This window comes from Camelus dromedarius, chromosome 17, assembly GCF_036321535.1.
Source record: "Camelus dromedarius isolate mCamDro1 chromosome 17, mCamDro1.pat, whole genome shotgun sequence".
Lineage (NCBI taxonomy): Eukaryota > Metazoa > Chordata > Mammalia > Artiodactyla > Camelidae > Camelus > Camelus dromedarius.
Genome location: NC_087452.1, coordinates 38,534,664 through 38,555,042, shown reverse-complemented (window position 1 = coordinate 38,555,042; position 20,379 = coordinate 38,534,664). Strand labels below are relative to the sequence as shown.

General features: G+C 50.2%; 2 protein-coding genes across 8 annotated transcripts in view; one reads left to right on the top strand and one right to left on the bottom strand.

The window, feature by feature from the left end:
* Positions 1 to 12,952, top strand: part of ACKR2 (atypical chemokine receptor 2) — a 40,477-nt gene extending 27,525 nt beyond the window's left edge. For 5 of the 7 annotated variants that reach the window (XM_031470092.2, XM_064496664.1, XM_064496665.1 and 2 more), the window contains one exon: positions 10,614 to 12,952. In XM_031470092.2, the coding sequence (XP_031325952.1) occupies positions 10,643 to 11,824 (1,182 nt within the window). In that variant the 5' untranslated portion in view covers positions 10,614 to 10,642 and the 3' untranslated portion in view covers positions 11,825 to 12,952. Of the gene's footprint in view, positions 1 to 297; positions 1,312 to 4,486; positions 4,756 to 10,613 lie in introns of those variants that run through there. The other 2 variants (XM_010974746.3, XM_010974748.3) reach the window with 2 other exon arrangements.
* Positions 12,953 to 16,041: 3,089 nt separating this feature from the next.
* LOC105084606 (5-beta-cholestane-3-alpha,7-alpha-diol 12-alpha-hydroxylase) lies at positions 16,042 to 20,001 on the bottom strand. Its single transcript, XM_010974745.3, has one exon. It carries the CDS (start codon positions 19,793 to 19,795, stop codon positions 18,290 to 18,292), a length of 1,506 nt encoding a protein of 501 aa, XP_010973047.1. The 5' UTR covers positions 19,796 to 20,001; the 3' UTR covers positions 16,042 to 18,289.
* Between the last annotated feature and the right edge of the window lie 378 nt (positions 20,002 to 20,379).

Sequence of the window (20,379 nt, the reverse complement as noted above, 5' to 3'; positions counted from 1 at the left end):
TGGTAACTAACATTTGGCCTAGAGAGACTTGGAAACACATCCACTAGGAAGGTCCTCTGCTCCCCTCTGTTGGAGTGAGAACCCATCACAGGCTTGACCTCCACTCTGGGTGGCCTATTGGCCCCAGAGAGAGGCAAATGTCTAAGTACCTCCCTGGGGACATTCAGTTCTCATTATATCTGTCTGAGGGAGGCACCATCCCCACCCCCAATAAAATCTGAAAACCAAGGCTCAGAGAGGTGAAACCATCATATCTAGGTCACACAGCAGGTACATTCAGAGCCAGATTCAAGCCCAGGTCTGTGTGACCCCAGTGCTGGTGCCTGTAACCACCTGACATTATTCTATTACTGCTCAGATCAAGTAGAAGCAACGAGCATTCACCATGCACCTGCCATGTGTCAGGCTAGTAGTGGGGCTGGAGGTGAACGTGGCTGAGACACTGACCCTGGACCACAGATGCTGTTTTGGCAGAGAGGTACCCTCATACTGCCAAGCTTACGGCAGGCAGTGTGCGCACACATATATTTGTTCATTTAGTCTCTGCTCTTGCCTGGCCCTGGGCTCAGGCTGGTGGGTCAGATATGGTCCTTGCCCTGGGAGCTCATGACCCAGTAGGGAAACAGACAAGTAAAGAGGCAGCTGGCTATACAGAGATACATCTTTGGTGGGAGGGGCAGGAGGCACAGGGAAGAGGGAGAGAGGGAAGATGGTTTGGAAAGTCTAAGAGATGAGAATATTGCTGACACTGTAGGTGAAGCAGACACAGTGCTGCTTGGAGGGAGCTATGGTCCAGGAAGAAGAGCTGGGGGCAGATGGGGGTATGATCCTGCTGGGGAGGGATCCAGGATCAATGAAGCTTTAGGTCGGGAAGGCCACCTGGATAGAGGACAGGGTAAGCAAAACCTGGAGGTCTGGACTGAGGCTGTTAGTGTCCTTGGCCCAGCTGCAGGGGGGAATTGTTCCAGAGAAGTGTAGTTGGGGATACATGTTTTCCAAAGTAGTTAGAGTGTCTTTGGGGAGGGGGGGATGCTCTTTCATGGGGACAGTCATTTGAGCTTGACTCATTTTCAATGAGGAAAACAGCTTGTGGCTGTGTGGCTGAGGTGGGGCTGCGGCTGTGCGGCTGAGGTAGAGCTGGGGCAAGTGCAAAGCCAGAAAGCAGGATGTATGCCGGAAGCTGTCCAGAGAGGAAGAGCTTATAAAAAAGAATCACTCCCTCTGTACTTCCCTGAGGAAGAAGGTCCCAGGTGCTGCTGCTCTCCTTCTGGGTGCGAGGTGGACATCCCCACGCAAGCAGGCCTGGCTCTGGTAGGTTAGAGCTGCTTTTGGAATGGGGTGGGTCCTGTGCAGGGGCCACAGGGAGAGACTGGATCCAGTGCCCTGGAGAGTGAGGACAGGTGTGGGGAGAGGGAGGAGTTAACCAGGATGAGCGTGGAGCTTTCCCTCTAGGACAACTGTTGGAGCAGCTTGGGCGTTAGGCTGTCCCCTTGCCCCTTCCCCTTGTGCCCTCCATCCTCTGTTGTGACTCTCCGGCCAAGTTCTCAGCCCCCTTCATCTGCCTCCAACTGTCCCAGGATCCTCTCATATTCATCCCAGCTTGAGCCAAGTGTCATTTTAGGGCCTGGAAGGGAACCAATCATTATGTGCTAGGCACTTATTTAATTATTATAAAAACACCACCAGGAAAGCATCTTATAGGTGAGAGAACTAAGGCTCAGAGAGATTAAGTAATTTGCCCAGGGTTACTCAGCCATCTGTTCTTCCATGCAGCACCCTGCCGAGTGTACCACCCTCCTGGGGGTGGTGACAATGGTGTAGATATTTCATTTTGACCCCAGCATAATGCTGCAGTGCAAATATGAGTGGTGAAATTTCAGGCAACCACAAGAGAGGCAAAAAAGAAAAAAGCAAAAGTGATTCAGGAAAGATGTGAAAAATCACACCTTCTTTCGCAGCAGCAGCAGCAGCAGCAGCAGCAGCTCCTTGAAGAGTTGTGCTCTAAAATTGCTCAGTTTCAATTAACTGAAATAAGCTTTGGGAGAAAGGGTTGCTCTTGTGATTTTATCAATGTCACAAACATCCTTGTTTCCCGATAAGAGCCAGGAAACACTGAGTGATGTGGGGTCCCAGGGAGCATGGGGAACGGGCAGGTCTCATCCCAGGGAGCAGAAGGCGGCATGTCTGTCAGGAGGTAGCAAGGGGACCATGCTCTGTGGCGACCAGATAAGGCCACTATCTTCCAGCTAGGCTCTGTGGTTCCACAAATCCAGGGGAGTTAGTGCAGCAGATGGGGCTCTGGGCATGAAAACAGATAAGATACACCAATATGTTCCCGAGGTTTATTTTGGAGACAGGTAGGATTATGGGGAATTTTTTAAATCTCTCTTCTATTTTTTTCTTGTATTTCTACATTTTACATTGAGCATATATTGCTTTTGTAATCAGAAAAAAATGCGTGTTGAAAAGTAAAGCGAGAGAGAGAGAGAATGTGCAGCCATCCAGGACTTAGCGATCAGGGCTCTAGGGTCAGGTCGGCCTGGCTTGTGGTGTGGCCCTGGGCTTTCTGTGAAACTAGGGAGGTGACACCTGCTCACCTCTTCACAGAGGGACCAGGAAGACTTCCAAGGCGCGGGATGTAAAAGAGCTTCAGGTAAATGTCAGGACTGGTTACTGTTGTTTCCATTGTGTTGTGTACATCACAATGACTCCAAATGCCATGCTTCCCACAGAAGCCCATGCAGAGGGCAGCTGTCAGTCCTGCGAGTGTGAGGAGAGGGCTCACAGCAGCAGAGCTCCTAGTGTGTGGTGCAGGGCACCGGATCTGGAGCTGACTACAGGGACTTGATTTCTAATCCTGCGCACTTGCTGTGTGTCCTTGAACAAGTTGCTCCCCCTCTCTGAGCCTCAGTTCCTCATTTGTAAAGTGGGACTAATGATAGTACTTGTCTCATAAGGTCGTAAAGTTGTTGTGAGCAGTAAGTACCTTAAGATATACAAAGTGTGACAGGGGGTGGTGAGGGGCACCACAATTGACTTGTTTTTTTCTTTGAGAGGCAGTGTATTTTAATGTTTAAGATCATGACCTCACGGTTTAATTCCTGGCCTACTACTCATTTGCTCTGCGACCATGGGCCAGTTCCCTAACCTCTCTGTGCCTCAGTGTTCTCAGCTATAAAATGGGCTAATAATAGTACTTAACTTCTATAAGGTAAATGTGAGGATTACGTAAGTTAATATATATAAAGCTCCTTGCCCTAGCGCCGAGCACATCATCAGGACTCCATGGTGTTAGCTGTTATAATGTTTGCACCACACTTAACACCATGAAATCCTTTGCTGTGTTACTTATTTTATGATGAGAAAACAGCCTCTTGAAAGTCAAGGGCTCAGGATGGAAGCCCTGACTTTGTCTTGGGGCTGGCAGGACCTGAAGGTTTAAGCCCAGGGGCATCTCAAACTGAGCAGTAGAGCGGAGACCCACCTCTGGCCACACTGAGTTGGTCATTCCGGAGTTCTCGGCCTGTGTACTGTTTCCGTGGCACTGGACTTCTTACCTCATGTCCTCCTTATGTGGCCCCCAGTTCCTTTTCCTGTTTTCCATTCACGCACCATCAGCCCCACAATCAGCCTTCCATTTAAGCATTCTGTGTGATGGCAGCGTGGTCTCCTGTCACTTCTCCATTTCTAGTCTCCAGCCTTCACCTCTGTCTTTTAATGAACCAGCCCAGACTCTGGGCCTGGGTTCAAATCCCAGCTCTGCTGCTCACTAGCTGTGTGGCCTTGGGCAGGTTCCCTAGCCTCTCTGTGACTCAGTTTCCTTACAGGGAAAATAGGAGATAATAATAGTACCTGCCTCAGAGTGTTATTGCAAGGATGAAATGAATTAATGCATGTAAAGTTCTAAGAACAGAGCCTGCCCGTAGTAAGTGCTATGTGAGTGGTCGGTATTATTATTGTTGTTCTTATATACAAAGTAGAGCTTAATATCTAGTGTGTCACCAAATCCAGGAGGAAGAAAATAGATCCCAATGCTATTACCAGCTCCAATAAAGACAAGTTTTCTGCCACCTGTACCCCAACACCAGAGAGCTTTCTGCAGCCAGGTATTGTGGTTGGGGTGTGAGTAACTTCACAAGTCACACCTTAATTTTTCTAGCCACAGCTGGGCCAGGAATACAGTATGGGAATGCTAGAGTTATAGGCAGAAGGGGGCCCATCACAAGCTGAGCCAGGGTGAAGTCCAACCTTGGGACTCTGTTTTGACCCCATTTCTCCCAAAGCAATCAAGGGAGCCTTCTCGGGGAGGGAGCTGGGGGTGGCCATAGGGCACACTCCTGGGGCACTGGTCCAGGGAGGCTGTGCCAGGAAGAAGTGACACTTGAACTTGGCTCAAATGGAAACATCAGGGGCTCTGGGCTGGTCATGCTCCATGGTCACGGGCTCCCAAGGCTGATGTGCCAGAGCTTGCCCAGGCTGAAGAAATAATTTACAGAAGAAGGGTCTGGGCTTGGTGGCGTCCAGGGCACCAGTAGGGGAGGGAGAAAATCAAGCCAGGGGAAAATGAGGAGAGAGAAGGAGGGAGGGAGAGGAGTGACTGTGCTGATTAATTCTATGGTCATTTGTTGACTGCCTCTCAGCTGCCACCCCTGTGCTGGGGAGTTCCAACCCTTGGGAATCCCCAGTCCAGCAAGTGATCTTCAGAAGGTGACTCTTCTTTCAGGAGGTGAATTTAAGGCTGAGGAGCGACCTTCTGTGAGTGCTTGGTGGGGTTGGGGTGCAGGGTTCACCAAGCCAGCGGTCAGCGCAGGCTTCTTGGATGGGAGGATTAATACTGCATTTGAATGGATACGATTTCCAAATCCTTTTCCAAGGAAGTCAGCAAAATTATTGTGCACTGGAAGTGATCTCAAATGTTATTCTTTGTTTTATATTATGAAAGCTGGTGTGGCCTCTTGGGGTCACGTTTGATCTTGTTTGTTTGTCCACTGGTCTCAGCTGCACTATGGACAGCACACTCAGCATGGATGTGCTGTGGGCACCTGAAAGGGGACCCACATGTGACCCTGTCCGCGAGGGCTCTCAGCTGGGGAGGAGGGCTGCTGTGGGACTGATGTGGAAGGTAGAAAAGGGAAGGTGGTGAGAGTCACAGATAGGGAGACAGCAAGACATGCAGGTTTGATGAGGCTCCACAGGGTCCTTATAATTTTTTTGGTGGGGAGGTAACTAGGTTTATTTATTTACTTATTTATTTTTAATGGAGGTGCTGGGGTTGAACCCAGGATTTCTTGCATGCTAAGCACATACTGTACCACTGAGTTATACCCTCCCCTTACCGGGTCCTGATCAGGAGTATGGTGGTAGAGGCTTAGCAACCAGTTCTCAGCAGTGGTGGGTGAGGTAAGGCAACTCCAATTTGTAGCATTTGCCATGGTGTAAATATTCCCACCATGACCAATTTCAAGTGACTGACTTATTACTGAATGCAGAATTGGTTAATTCCATGATCATTTGTTGAATGCCTCCCAGATGTCACATTAGGAGCTCTCACAAGCTGGCAGGAGCCAGCCCCAGCCAATGGCTGACTCTGAATCTTCTCTTCCACTTGTTGATGAGGCCAGAAGTCCCACTCTCGAGGCGTTGGTGGTATAGTGGTGAGCATAGCTGCCTTCCAGAAGTCCCACTCTCAGAGGCTCATCCTTCAAGTTCAAGTTTAGTCCTTGTTGAAAAGGGGAGCTGGGGGAAAAGCATCACCAGCTCTGTTACCGAGTCGAAGCTCGTACTGCTCCCCTGCAGGACTGGGGATGAGGTGTTGGGGTAAGGAATAGTGACTTTATTTGGAAAGCCAGCAGACTAAGAATATGGCGGACAAGTGTCCCAAAGAACCATCTTCCCTGAGTTAGAATCCAGGCTTCTTTTATACTAAAAGGGGAGGGTGTGTGGCTGGTTGTTGCAGACTTCTTGGTGCTGACCAGACCCTGGAGGGGATGTAATAATCCTTTGTTCTTGCACCTGTCCCTGTGGGTCTGGTCACGACGATGCTGTAAATCTTCAACAAGACAAATGTTATTTTCTGTTCTGCAACTTTTTATTTCTATATGAATGAAAAGTGTTATGCCTTTAAAGGTCAAGCCTGGGAAGCAGAGCCTGGAGAAAGGGTTATTATGTATATTTCAGGCTATAGGTGTCATTCTTTTACCTTTTGATGAGAAAAAGGTGCAGAGCCAGCATGACTAAACTCAGGCTCCAGAGCCAATATGGAGTCAGGTTTGTTCTTCTCTGTTTTAGTTCTAGCTTGTATTGTTAGGGCCATTCAATCCTGAGCCCATCATTTGCTGATCTCAAGCTATGGGTGATTGGGCTTCACGTCTCCAAACCTCAGCTTCCTTGTCTGGAAAATGGGCATCATAACGGTACTGCTTCCCAGATTAAATGAGGACATTACATGTGAATGTCCAGCTCACAGATGGAGATCAGCTACCATGGCCACCTTCCAGTCTAAATGAACATAGCCATATCCTCTCTTTTATTGCCTCAACTTGGACCACTCTGAGGGGCCTCGGGAAGCGAGCCCTGGATCCTCAGGAGAAGACATTACTCTCTAGCCAGATTCTTGGTAAGTTAAAGCTGGAGCCAGCCCAGGCCAGCAGCCTCAGGAAGCCAGTGGGAGGATGATGTTACTGCCCCAGAGACAAGCTGTGGTGTGCCTCTGTGCCCTTGGCTTCACTGCAGGGGAAGCTCAGCTGACCTTGTCCTTGCTGTCCTTCCCCCTTGAAGCCTCCCTCTCTGGCCTCTATCTAGTTCTCTGGATTCCCCAGGGTTCTACTTCAGAGCTTCATCTGGGGTTGCCTTACTGTCTGCTAATTCATATTAGGATGTGAATAACTGATACCCCCACTCACTGTCTGCTTTGCACAAGTTGTTTTCTGTCTGAGTCTAATTTCCTCATCTGTAAGTTGAAGGAGGTGGACATGATGCACTCTCATTTCCTCAGTCTGATATTCAGAGGGTACAAAGGGTCACAGAAAGTGTATTACCTAGCGCCACTGTGTCAAATTGCCACAAATTCAGTGGCTTAAAACCACACAAATGTATTATCTTAAAGTTCTAGAGGTCAGAAATCTAAAAATGGGTCAGCAGGGCTGCATTCCTTCTGGAGGCTCAGGGGAGAATTTGTTCCCTGCTTTTTCTAGTCTTTAGAGGCTGCCTGCATGCATTGTCTTGTAATTGTATCACTCTGACCTCTGTTTTCATTGTCACATTTCCCTTTCTGATTCAGACATTCTTGCTTCCCTTATAAAGGACCCTGGTGATTCCAGAGGCCCCACCTGGATAATCCAGGGTACTCTCCCTAGTTCAAGATCCTTAATCACATCTGCGAAGTCCTTTTTGATATATAAGGTAACATATTCACAGGTTTCAGGGATTAGAATGTGGATATCTTTGGGAGGCTATTCTGTTGTCTATAGGGAGGCCGTGTGTTCCCAAAGAGGCTCAATAAAGCCTTAGGGGCATTAATGGTGGAATCTAGAGTCTAGACCAAGCATTGAGGGCAAAACCAGGGCAACCAAGACCTCCTGAGCTCAAATCACCTTTCTCGGTGGTCCTTTTTGGTAACTGCTGGACAGGGCAGGACAGAAGCCAAGGATGAAATGGGACCAGGGACAAGGCACTATTCCTGAGTCTGAATTTCTGTGACTTCCTGTGTAATTGTGGAGAAGTTACTTTGCTCCTGGGTTAAATGGGGTTGATGGTTCCTTCCTGGCTTGCCTTACAGAACTACCACAGTTGATATGACGGTGCCTGGTCAGTTGTCAGGTGCACGTACGGGTGCCGGTTGCTGTTGTCATCTTTGTTGGTATTATTGGTGAAATGATGTGAGGGGCTGGTGGCCCCTAAGGTCTAGAGGATGTGGAAAAAGTCCCAGGGTGAAAGATCTGGAGGCCAGAGGCCCTGAGAGGGAAGGGAACAAAGTGTTCTAGGTGAAGGGAGCCTTGTAAAAGTGACCTGGTCCAGCCTGGGGTCTGCTGACCCTGACCTCTGGCTTTAATCAAAGCAATCATCAGACTTGATTGTTTATTAAAGCAAAAGTCAGGGACTTTGAGAGGCCAGGTCAGGATCAAGGTCGGGGCTGACAGACTGGAAGAATTGGTGTTTACTTAGTGGCCACTCCTGAAACTCCTGACTAATACGCCGTAATCAGACCCAAGGGCAGAAGGGCACTCTCTTCTTCCAACCCCAGCAGCTCGCAGACTCCCAGATGTGCTGGGGGTTCCTTACTGCTGCCTGGAAAGGGAAGGGGCTCAGGAACAGGAGACCCCAGATGCACAGGAGGGGAATGGAGGACTGAAAAAGGAAGGCACAGGGCCAAGTTCTTGAGACCAGTCAGGAGCAGAGCCTGGCCCTAGACAAAGCCGCCCATGCTGAGGTCTTGGGGTGGGGACAGGGTGTGTGTGAGTTTCCCCAACATCTGGCCCAGATGCCATTTGACAAGAGCCCAAGGGTGGGACAGAGGCTTGAGGAGTGGGAGGACCCCAGGGCTCCCCTGGAGGAGGTTCTGCCTCAGCAGGATTACATATTTCCATCAGCCGTAAGGTTCCAGTGTCAGGGATGCTAGAAGAGTCAGCTCAGGGCCTGAGTCAATATTTCTTTCAAAACTCTACCTGGAAAAAAAAATAGACAAAACTTTTACCAGGAAGGACTGGGGAAAATGTTTGCAATATATGTGTAAAAAGGTAAAATCTTTACTATATAAAACCTCTTATAAAATGAGAATCCCACCCATTAAAACAATAAGTCATTCACAGAAGAAATACAAACTGGCATTGAACATATTAAAAAGATCAACCTCGCTGGAATCAAATAATTAAAAATTAAGTGCAGAGGTACACGGTGGAGTTGATTTGTATTTCTTGGTTTGTGGCCATTATCATTGCCAGCCTACAAACCCTACTGGTGGCTGTCCATGACTGCCTGCTTGGGCCACAAATTCTTTTTTACCTTCTTCCTCTCTCTTCCCTAAACCCTCTTCCCCAATGGCGAACAATCTAATATGTTGAATATGAAGTCTCTCTCCGTTTGGTACACAGAGCAGGATTAAGCAAATACTTGGTTCATGACAGACTCTTGTTTTTTTTTTAATTTAAAAGTTTTATGGGGTTTTTTTTGGGGGGGGGCGGCAGATAACCAGGTTTGTTTGTTTGTTTATTTTAATGGAGGTACTGGGGATTGAACCCAGGACCTCGTGCATGCTAAGCAGGTACTCTACCACTGAGCTATACCCTCCCCTTGTGACAGACTTTTATCACTGGTTCATATGAGGCTCTCCAATGAACCTCATATGAGAAATTCTTTTAAAAATGATTTTTAATAGTACAGTTCAAACCTGGGAAACCACTGCCAAGAGGGAACTTGTCCATGGATGGTGATCTACCCCCATCCCATGTCTCTGGCTTCTCCTGCCCAGGCAGCTGCCATCTTGAATGTTGTGCCTGTCTTTCCCCTGTCTTTGAACTCCTTCACAGTATATGTGTACACACATTTGTTTCATTTGTCTTAATTTTTATATTAAAAGAGTATCATGTATATATTTTTATGGGACCTGGAGATAGCAAATGTATTCAGAAGGCAGTAAGAAAGGCAGTGACACAGGGTGGTGATGAGCGGAGGTAAGGAAGGGATCTGGGATGCCTCCCACATTTCAGTCTTAGATGATTGGGTGGTGGGTAGTGCCATTCAGTTAGATAGACACAGGAGAGGAGAAGAGGCTGGTTTGGAAATGATGAACTCAGCTCTGGGCTGAGCAAGAATTTAAGCTAATGTTTATCGAGTGCCTCCTATGTTCTGAGCATTCTTCATAGAGCTTGAAATACTCTGCATGAATTATCATATGTAAGCCTCACAAAGACCCCACAAAGTAGGCACTATTATTAATATCATTTTAAAGATGGAGAAACTGAGGGATAGAAAGGTTTAGTAGATTCTGAGTCTACCAACGTGGATCCCACCTTTCAGCTACAAATACTAGATAAAATATTTTTTATATGTTAAATATTTACATGTGAAAATACTGATATAAAACTCAATACTTATAAATAAAATATTTTTAAAATGACAAAAGCAAGAGAAATCCTCAAGAGAGAGAAGCAAAGAGACCTCAAAGCCAGAGTGGACACACTGGATAGTTATAGAACAAGCAAGTCCTACTGAAGAGTTGCTCTCATTTAAAAAAAATTATAAGCCACACAAAGAAGAATAATTATAAGCCACACAAGAGGAAGAGAATGTAGACATAATAAATGGGTGAATTGGTATCCCTAAGTAATAAAGAAAAACGTGAAAGACATCAGTCTATAAAGGATGAGGGAGACAATAAAGAAGAGAAATCATAATAAACGAAGTGAATACTATGAAAACACCTACCCAAGGTGACATAACTATTGGGTGGTAGACTTGGGCTCCCCACACTTGTGCTCTTACTTGCTAGACTGCAGGTACTGATGTAAATGTGAAGAGTCTATTGGACACCAGAGCAGTAGCAAAAGTGGGTTTGGAGAAAGGAATGGAATGCCTGGGTTCATCTTGTGTCTCTCCCACTGCTTTCTGGCCTGCAGAGCTCCAGGACCAGGTGCCTCCTCTGGGCATGGCTGCCACCGCCTCCCCTCTGCCACCCACCACCAAGGTGGCTACTTCTGAAAACAGCAGCTCCTTCTATGACTATGAGTACTACCTGGACCAGGTGGCCTTCATGCTCTGCAGGAAGGACGAGGTGATGTCATTTGGCAGAGTCTTCCTGCCAGTCTTCTACAGCCTGATCTTTGTGCTGGGCCTGGGCGGAAACCTCCTTCTTCTAGTGGTCTTGCTCCGCTACGTGCCTCAAAGACGGATGACAGAGATCTATCTGCTGAACCTGGCCATCTCCAACCTCCTGTTTGTGGTGACGCTGCCCTTCTGGGGCATCTCTGTGGCTTGGCATTGGGTCTTTGGGAGTTTCTTATGCAAGATGGTGAGCACCCTCTATACCATTAACTTCTACAGTGGCATCTTTTTCATTAGCTGTATGAGCTTGGACAAGTACCTGGAGATTGTCTGTGCTTGGCCTCACCACAGGTTGAGGACCCGGGCCAAAAGCCTGCTCCTTGCTGCCAGTGTATGGGCTGTGGCCCTGGCTGTCTCCATCCCTGACATGATCTTTGTGAGGATGCATGAAAACCCCCTGGGTGTGTGGAACTGCTATGCAGATTTCGGGGGGCATGGGACCATCTGGAAACTCTTCCTCCGCTTCCAGCAGAACCTCCTGGGGTTTCTCCTTCCCTTCCTTGCCATGATCTTCTTCTACTCCCGCATTGGCTCTGTCCTGGTCAGGCTGAAGCCCCCAGGCCAGGGCCGGGCTCTAAGGATAACCATAGCCTTGGTGGTGGCCTTCTTTGTGCTGTGGTTCCCATACAACCTCACCTTGTTTCTGCACTCACTGCTGGACCTGCAAGTCTTCGGGGACTGCAGGGTCAGCCAGCACCTGGACTACGCACTGCAGGTGACAGAGAGCATCGCCTTCCTCCACTGCGGCTTCGCCCCGGTCCTCTACACCTTCTCCAGCCGCCGCTTCCGCCAGCACCTCAAGGTTTTCCTGGCCACTGTGCTCAGACAGCACCAGGCACCTCACCTTGCCCAGGCCCCACTGTCCAGCTGTTCTGAGAGTAGCAGACTCACTACCCAAGAAGAAATAACTGGCATGAATGACCTTGGGGAAAGGCAGGCTGAGGACATCCCCAACAAGGGGGATGTGGGAAAAATTCAGCCTGAGCGGCCAGACCACGGTCCGTGAGAGCAGATGGGACCTGGTTCAGTTGCGCTTGCTCCAGAGTCCTGTCTTCAGAGGCCTCAGTGACCATGCTGCTGCGAACTTGGTGGTCAGTTCTTGGTCCTTGGCCATCAGCAGCACGTACTCACTCCTGCCTTCTCCCTCCACTGTCTTCACTGCCTTCCAGGCCTGAGTTGCTGCAATAGTTTCCCAGCTGACCTCTGTGCTTCCTGTCCTGCTCTCCTGTCATCTGATCTACACCCAGCAGCCAGAGCAATCAGGCCATCACGTCCATCTCCCTCGGAGGAGCCCAAGGCCCACCACCCAACAGGCCCAGTTGGGGAAATATTATTGTGATATTTTTAAATGGTGGCTCCAGGCTCTGGCAATCAGGAGGGGCCAGAGGTGCTCTACCTGTGGGAGTCCGCAAGTGAGAGGCAGAGTGAACACGTCTATCTGGTGACCCAGGAGCCTATGCCTCCTTCTGCCTCCTGTGCCTGCTCTCAAGAGCCTTCAGGGCTCCCAGGAGCCTGCACCATCAAGTCTAGAACTTTTGTCCGACATTAAGGCTGGAGCTTTCACAGTTAGGATCCCAGACACCTTTTCTCCCTTCTGCTCCTTCATCCCCATTTTCATTTCCTAGATGCCAGGCACTCCTTGTTGTTTCCTGCATGTTCCCATCTCTTTGCTTTTGGGCTTGCCAGCTCCCTCATGGAACAGGGATCATTTTCCAGCCAGGTATCCCCTCACCCTTGTGTAACTGAATCCTGCTGGTGCTGGGAAATCACTCCTTGGTCATCTGCCCTGTGCTTTGGGTGGAGATTGGGTAGAGCATGAGTCAACTCATCCAGTTACGGCCTGATGATTCCCTGGCTCAGTAACGCATTTAGGGATGGGCACATGACCCAAGCAGAGCTGGTGAAATGCAACTCAACTAGAACATGCTAGAACAGAGGCATGAAACTGAAGCTGAAGGGGATGTGAGGTCTGGAGCCACTCCTTCCTCATCTCAAGCTTTAGAAGGTGAGGTGACAGCACTGTGAGTGAGAAGATCCAGGGGGCAGTGCTCTGGCCCTGGAATCAAGGCACTGCTGAAGCTCATCCCAAACCTGGACTTTGCAGTTATGTGAACCAATAAATGCCTTTCTGGTTTGGGGTAGTGTGTTTTGTTACTTGCGATCTAAGGATTCCTCACTGGTACGCCCTGCCTGGGTGCTTCATGTCTCCAGTGGTTGGCATCTCCCTGTCCACTGACACATACACTGAGAAACCTTTCCCTGGGGAGCCCCTGGCCCATGGTGGCATCTCTCAAACTTCTAAAGCACTCACTGCTTTCCCCCACCTCCCAGAACCACCTGGCTCAACCTGCCCACGTCCTGCCATGCCTGTCCTGCAAAACCCAGCACAGAGCCTGGCAGGCAGTAGTGAGAAGGAAACTTTTAGGTGGATGGAACAAGGCCAGGAGGACACATGGCTGGGTGAATGTAAGCTCCAGGAGAACAAGGACTTTGCCAGGTATAAAATCTGCCTCCCCTGTGCTTAAGCCAGTCTCAGAATGTAGTAGGTGCTCACTGAGGTTTTTTTTTTTCTTTTTTTAAATGAATAACTGGATGGCTAGAGAACTGAGCAGGTGGTCAGTATTCTGCCCACTCTTTCTCCTCTTCGCCCTGAGCTTGGGATGGTCTGGTCACAGCATGTGTGTGGTGAGCAGGGCTGTCCCTGGATGTTGCCTGAGTTGACCTGGCTGATTTTTCCTTCTGTGTCTCCCCCCACCCTACAGCCCCATCTCTCTCAGCTCTGGTGCCTTCAGTTTTCTCACTCCAAGGCCTCAGATTCCTCTCCGTCAGGCAGGACTCTGCGCTCCTCAGTCCCCTGGGAAATGAAGATCCTCTGGATCTGAAGATGGTGATTTGTTTGCCGACATGAGGGATGAGATTCTCTTTAGAGCTCCTGAAATCTTGCCCCACCTGGAGACCTCAGTCCTGCCCATGTGGCAGCCTGACTGAGGCACAGCGTGAGCTGTACCTACAGGGTCTAGATACCCAGAGTCCCTGACTTTGGGCTTATGACACACTGATGGGATAGGGCAAGGTATGCCAGGCAAGGGACACCTTGCACGTGTGTGTGGGGTCTGTGTGCATGTGTCTGTGTTGCTGTGTGGGCTGTGCAGAGTACCTGTGGCTGTGTGTGGGGATCTGACATGAAGGCATCACTGTGTCCATGTGGCTGTCAGTCTGTGCCCACGGGTTTTCTGTGTGTTCCTATGTGACCTCCTCTAGCTGTGTAGGTGTGGGCATGCTCTCTTTGCAAACCACAGGTGTATAAGAAGTAGTGCCCTGAAGCCTGTGCCCAAAGGGGAGGAGAAGGCCTGGCTGCAGGCGACCCATCGGTCCATCTCGCTGTCCCAGTGGCCATATGCCACAGCTGAGCACAGTGAGGGCTCAGACTGCAGCGCAGTTTGTGAGCAGGCATGTCAGTGCTGGTCAGAGAGTGAGCTGGAGGTGGGCTCTCACAGCCCAGGCCAGGACAGTGATCTCTCTATCCTGACCTGACTTCCCAGCCCGGACCTTGTTCTGAGAGCCTGCACTGCCCAGCCTACCTGCCCTTCCTACCTGGGGTCTCAGGAAAGCCTCCAGGATTCTCTTGACCCTCAGGCCATGAGACAAAGGATATTCTTCCACCCTGCTGACCCAGGGAGAAGGGCAGGCCTGGCTCTGCCTGGGAGCAGGGCTGCCCACCCTCCGCCTTATGAAGTGTGGTGTGAGTATCCACAGCAGTTACTTCCTACGAAAAAATATCCCTTTATTTTCCCAGGTGCCTGCAATTCCTGGGGTGCCTGCGGTTCCAGGGATGACAACTGGCCTGTCATCCCTGATCTTGCTCTGTTATGAGCTATCCTCAGAGAGAAAGCACCTAGTGAGCTTTTCTCTCAGGGAGAAAAAAGTTTGCTGCAGAAATGAGGGGTTGGCAGACAGAACTGCTGGCTGAGGACAGGCAGTGACCAGATGCATCCTTGGTCACTGTTTTTCTGCTGCCCCGAGGTCTCTGCCAGGGCAGGATGGGTGGCCCCTGTGGAGCGTGTGTCCAGCAGCTCCCATGCAGAGGTGTAGAACCACAGGTGCCAGGGGCTCCTCCCCTGCCACCAGGTGGGTGTGGGCCTCTACTTGCACATGCTCCTTCTGGCTGCTCACTGCTTCCTGGGAGGCCTGGTTTTATGGTGGATGTCCCTGACTGTGGAATGGTACACTCGTCTTCACCTCACATGGACTCGCCGAGGCTTCCCTTGGTCCTGAGCACACCCTCAAAGAGATCACAGGATCCATGATGTCCTGGGACATCTGCACATGGTCACTCTCAGTTGACTTTGGTCCTGACTTAGTGGACTCAGGCCCTCAGCCCTGCCCCAGCCTGTCCACTGGCCAGGCTCCTCGTCCATATTCCTTTGAGTGTGGAGAAAAGGAAGGAATGTGGCACCCAGTTCTGGGAAGGGCCAAGGAGGCATGGGATAGGATATTTGCACACCTGGTCTGGCACAAGGCCTGGCTGTGGCGAGGAGGTTGCTGGTAAGCTTCCCAAGGATGTCTCCCAGCTTCCCAATCCCCTTCTCTTTCTACTGTACTCCCCACATGACTTCTCCTTATGCTCTTGGCCCTGGGGGAGTGGGATTAGATGTCTGGCTTCTCCTAGTCAATCAGAGCTCCATCAGGCTCCAGGCAGATGTCATTTTGGGGCAGCTAGACCCAGAGAAAGGTAAGCCTCAGCCCAGAGTCATATAGCTAGTGAGGACAGACTCCTGCCCCCAGCCTGGCCTCTGCCCACTGTAAAAGCCTGTTATTCTAGCAAAACTTAGGGTGGAACAGGCAACCTCTTGAGAGAGGAAGAGGCCAGTCAGAGATGTGGGATTGGAGTAGCAGAGAAAAGCCTCCCTGGGTGGTCCCTGCAGGGGGTCCTGCTGCCTGGGTCTCCCTTCTCCAGGACCCTATACCAGCGCTCACAGTCACTCCGCCTCCTGTCTCAGCCCCAGCCAGGGCTCTGCTATCAACCAGCTGTACCCCTCCCCCTCTCCCAGCCGTGGTAAGCATGCCTGGCAACAGGGATTGTCTCCATTTTGATGCAGGAAAAACAGATGTGGGGCATGAGGAGGGTCATGTCCCAGGTCTCTCCACTGAGACCCTGGGAGGTGCCCTGCCAAGTGTGGGTCCTTGGCTTCGCACAATATAGAATTCAAGAGTGAGCCACAGTTGAGTAGGGTTAGATTTATTCAGAGAGACACATACTGTGTAGAGTGTAGGCTGTTTCAAAAGGCAAGAGAAGGGTCATGAAGTTTCAGGGTTGGGTGCTCAGGTTAGAGTGAAAGTAGGTACACACTCCATAGACAGAGTGTGGGCCATCTCCGAAGAGGAGGGAGCAAAAAGGCGGCCACAAGGCGCTGTGTTGCCAGTTTTTATGGGCTTCACAGCTTCATAAGCTAATAAGTGGAAGGACCAGTCTAACTACTCTGGGGACAGGGCTGGGATTCCCAGGAAGATGGCCATTTCCCACTCTTTGACCTTTTGTGGCTAGCCTTGGGACTGTCATGACATCTGTGGGCATGTAATTCACCATGCTAATACATTACAATGAGCATATAATGAAGCTCAAGTTCTGCTAGAAGTCAAATCTCCCACCATCTTGAGCCTCAAGGCCTACTGGGGGTTGAATCTTCCGCCATACTGGTGTTAATTACTGTGTTATTCCTTGAATGGCTGTGCCCTGCCCTCTTCCTGTCTCAATTTCACAGGCGGGAAAGCTGAGTGAGGGTGGAAGGGGAAGGAAATTACTTGAAGACATGAAGTAAATTATCCGAGACTGGAAGTCAGGTTTCTGTAATTTAATCTACATTTAGAGAATTGGGGTCAGAGATGAAGGAATAAGATACCACGCCTCAGGGCTCCAGTCTGGAACAAGGGGTGGGAGGCAGAAACAATGACACATAACAGATGTGCTGTGATATAAACAGTGCGAGGGGAGCTCCAGGGGATGGAGGCCTTTTGTGGCCAGAGGGTGGGATGGGATGGGTGAGGTCCAAAAAGGCTTATGGGAGTAGCCGGCACCATGATAAACAGTGAAAGCAAATGCTATACTTTACAGACAGTTCCACTGGAGAAAGTTGCTGAAGTTGAATTGCACTGGATAGAAAATTTGGGGTCCAGCTGTGGGAAAACTTAAATTTCAGGTGTGTGAGTTGATGGGGAGCCAGAAAAGTAAAAGGGGGACAAACAGGTGCTTTTGGAGAAAAAGTCTCCAAAAGAGGGTCTGCAGGCCCCACATGAAGAGAAATGCCAAGTTCTGAGCTATTAGAATGGCAGTGGGGGTAGGGGAGGGGAGATGGGGTTCAGAGGCACCACAGGAAGTTGGGCTGACAGAACTGGGGCCTGACTGTATGTGGGTGAGAAAAAGGAAGTAGGTAAGTGTGTCTCCCCAATATCTGCCTTGAGGGATGGGGTGGGAAGTCATGTCCTGAGCAGAGAGAGGCAGGGAAATCAGGAGAAGGGTTTAGGGCAGAAGTAGGGGGACAGATGTTGAGTTCTGCACTGGCCCCACTGAGTCAGAGGTGCTGTGAGACCCCTGTTTGGGGGATTGGGAGTTTGGACATAAGAGAGAGCTCTGAGCTCAGTGACGGTTGTGGAAACCAAGTGAGGGGTTGAGATCACTCCGAGGTGGGGGTGCAGAGAGGGGAGGAGGGCAGGGAGGAAGGGCTTTGAACAACTCCTACATGAAAAGCAGCCTTTCTCTAGACCTGCTCTATCCAATGCAGAAGCCACTAGCCCCACATGGTTATTGAGCACTTAGGATGTGGCTAGTCTAAATTGAGATATGCTGCAAGGGTAAAAAGTACAGGCCAGATTTCAAAGGCAATACGGAAAAAAGAAATGTAAAAATATTTCATTAATATTTTTATGTTGATTCCATGTGGACATGCTCATATTGTGGCTCTACTGGGTCAAGCAAAATATAGTATAAACAAGAATTTTGCCTGTTTCTTTTTACTTAAAATGTGTCCATAGGAAATTAAACATTACACATGTGGCTTGCCTCGTGCTGCTATTGGATGACACTGTTCCAGAAGCAGAATTCCACAGGACTTGGCATAAGTGCTGAGGACAAAAACAAAACAGAGTGGGAGGGTGGAGGCTAACATTTGCAAAATGCTCTATTACTCACCACACCCAGTTTCTGTACTGCAGCTCCTGTCAAGGCATGTATTTGCTCCTAAACTGACTTGCCCAAAGATATTTCCCCTTCCCCAGAGAATCCACTGTGACAGACAGTGTTTTAAAGAGAGGATGATAAGCTTGTGAGGTGACTAGGAGGAGGCCAAAGAGCAGGGAGGGAAAGCAGGACAGAGGAAGGGGTGGCCAATGCGAGGTCTGGGGATTCAGAGGGGCGAGAGGAGGAGAGGACCCCATGGGAGCCCCCCGATCAGGCTGGTGGCCGCCTGGGCAGATCTCACTCAGCAGGCCGCAGGCGGTAGCGGAAGCGCACCTCGTGGCTGGGCTGTGTAGTGCCAAAGCCCCAGCGCTGGGGGTCCACAGGTGGGACAGTTGTGTCAGGGTCCACCAGCTCCAGGTCAAAGTGTGTGACCATGAGCAGGACAAACAGCTTCATCTCGCTGAGGGCCAAGAACCTGCCAGGGCAGATAGAGACGCCCGAGCCCCATGGCATGGTGTAGTGGTGGATCTTCTTGCCTGCCTTGTAGAAGTCTACTTTTCGGCTGCCACTGGGAGTGAGAAAGCGATCGTACTTGAAGGTAGTTGGCTCAGGGTGGATGTCAGGATCCATGTGCACTGAGAGATAAGGGAAGAGGGCCAGGATATCTCCACTGCGGAGCAGGTAGTCCTGCCCATTGGACATCTTCAGGATGTGGTCATTGTTCACCACCCTGAGGAGGGTGGGCGCAGCCCCCAGCCGCAGTGTCTCTTCCATCACACTGTCCAACACTGGCATTTGGTGCAGGGCGCTGATGTTGAAGTCGAAGGACTTCCCAGCCTCCAGCCTGGCCTCCCCCAGGACCTGGGTGGCCTCCTCTCTTACAGCCCGCATGGCCTCTGGGTGCTTCAGGAGGAACAGGAGGGCCCAGAAAGAGGTAGGCCCCGTGTTACCCTGGGAGGCCCAGAGCATCATGAAGTTGAACTTGTCCTGCATGGCTGGGACTACTCCCTGCTCCCTCAGAAACTGCAGCATGTAGGTTATCCAATTGCTTATGCCACATTTCTCCAGGTTGTGTTCCACAGAGAGTGCCTTGTGGAAGAGACGCTGGAGCCGGCCCACTTCTAGCCACTCCCGGGGCCCCAGCAGGGAGTAGACAAACCTGGGGAACAGGCGATCGAATTTACGAAACTCCACAAATAACTCCTCCGCCTGGAGCAGTTCCTGCTTCTTGTCCTTTGTGTAGCCGAACAAGCTCAGGTAGCCGGCCTTGAACAGGATATTGTAGCAGAAGCGAAAGAGGCCATCCTCATGCCAGCAGCTGGCATCCGGACTTGGGCCGGTGGGCCCCAGCATAGCCAAGGACAGGCTGTCCAGCATGGCTCTGTTGAGCTCCTCCAAGCCATCCCCCATGAGGTGCTTGGTGCTGGCTGAGTGAATCATCCGGTAGTCTCCCTGCACGGAGCGGTAGCCAAATACCTTTAGCACCAATTTTTGTGCATATTCCACAAAATCTAGTTTTCTCTGTGCATCCTTGAGGATGGGGCCAAAGGAGAGGGGGTCCACGACAAAGGTGAAGTACTGACCCCCTAGCTGTACTGTGAATATCTCCCCGTGCTTGGCCCGCATGTGCTTCAGAAATTCAAACATATTCTTCCGGAAAGCCATGGCATGGCCCAGCCAGGGAACGGAGCCCTTATCCAGAGGGGGTTCCTTGGGTCTTCGTTGCCGGAGCATCCCCAGCAGCCACATGCACCCGACAATGGCCACCAGCAGGGCTCCCAGCACTGGCCCCCAGAGCACCATGGTTGTGCTCTTCCAGGTTGAGCTCTGGATACACTATTTTCTGGCTGCCAGAAGAGAGCTTTTGGGAGAACTTGACAAGTTGGGGATGGGAAAGTTTGTCCATGTGGACTTTGTCCTGTAGCTGCAAGTTACCATAAATAACTCTGGTAAGATAGTACCCGGAAGCAAAATTTCCAGGGAATTTCCAGGACCTGGTCATGTGCGAGGAGGAGGTGGGATCAGGAAGAAGGCCAGAAGGAAGACTTGAGCTATGGTTACAGCCTACTCACTAGCTTCAGGCTTTGTTCTGACTTTTTCAGAACCATCTCCAATATCTTCTCTGCCAAGTCTTTGACCCCACTCTTACTCCTGTGACTTATTGATTGTTCTCTCCTTTATTTACTCCTGAATTCATGTATTCATTAATTTGCTAGCTCAGTTAGCCAAAATGCACCAGGTACTTACTAAGTTTCACACCCATCCTCTCCTCTTTTTTAAAAGACCCACAGCACCTCCCAGTTGGAGGCCTCTTCAAGCACAGGTTCAGATTTCAGGCCCTGAGCCTCTTGCCAGTCGGCTGGCACACTCCTCTAGCAAGAAGTACA

What these genes read in the sequence shown, in the direction of transcription:
- LOC105084606 (XM_010974745.3), bottom strand. Translation starts at nt 19,795, where the DNA reads ATGGTGCTCTGGGGGCCAGTGCTGGGAGCCCTGCTGGTGGCCATTGTC.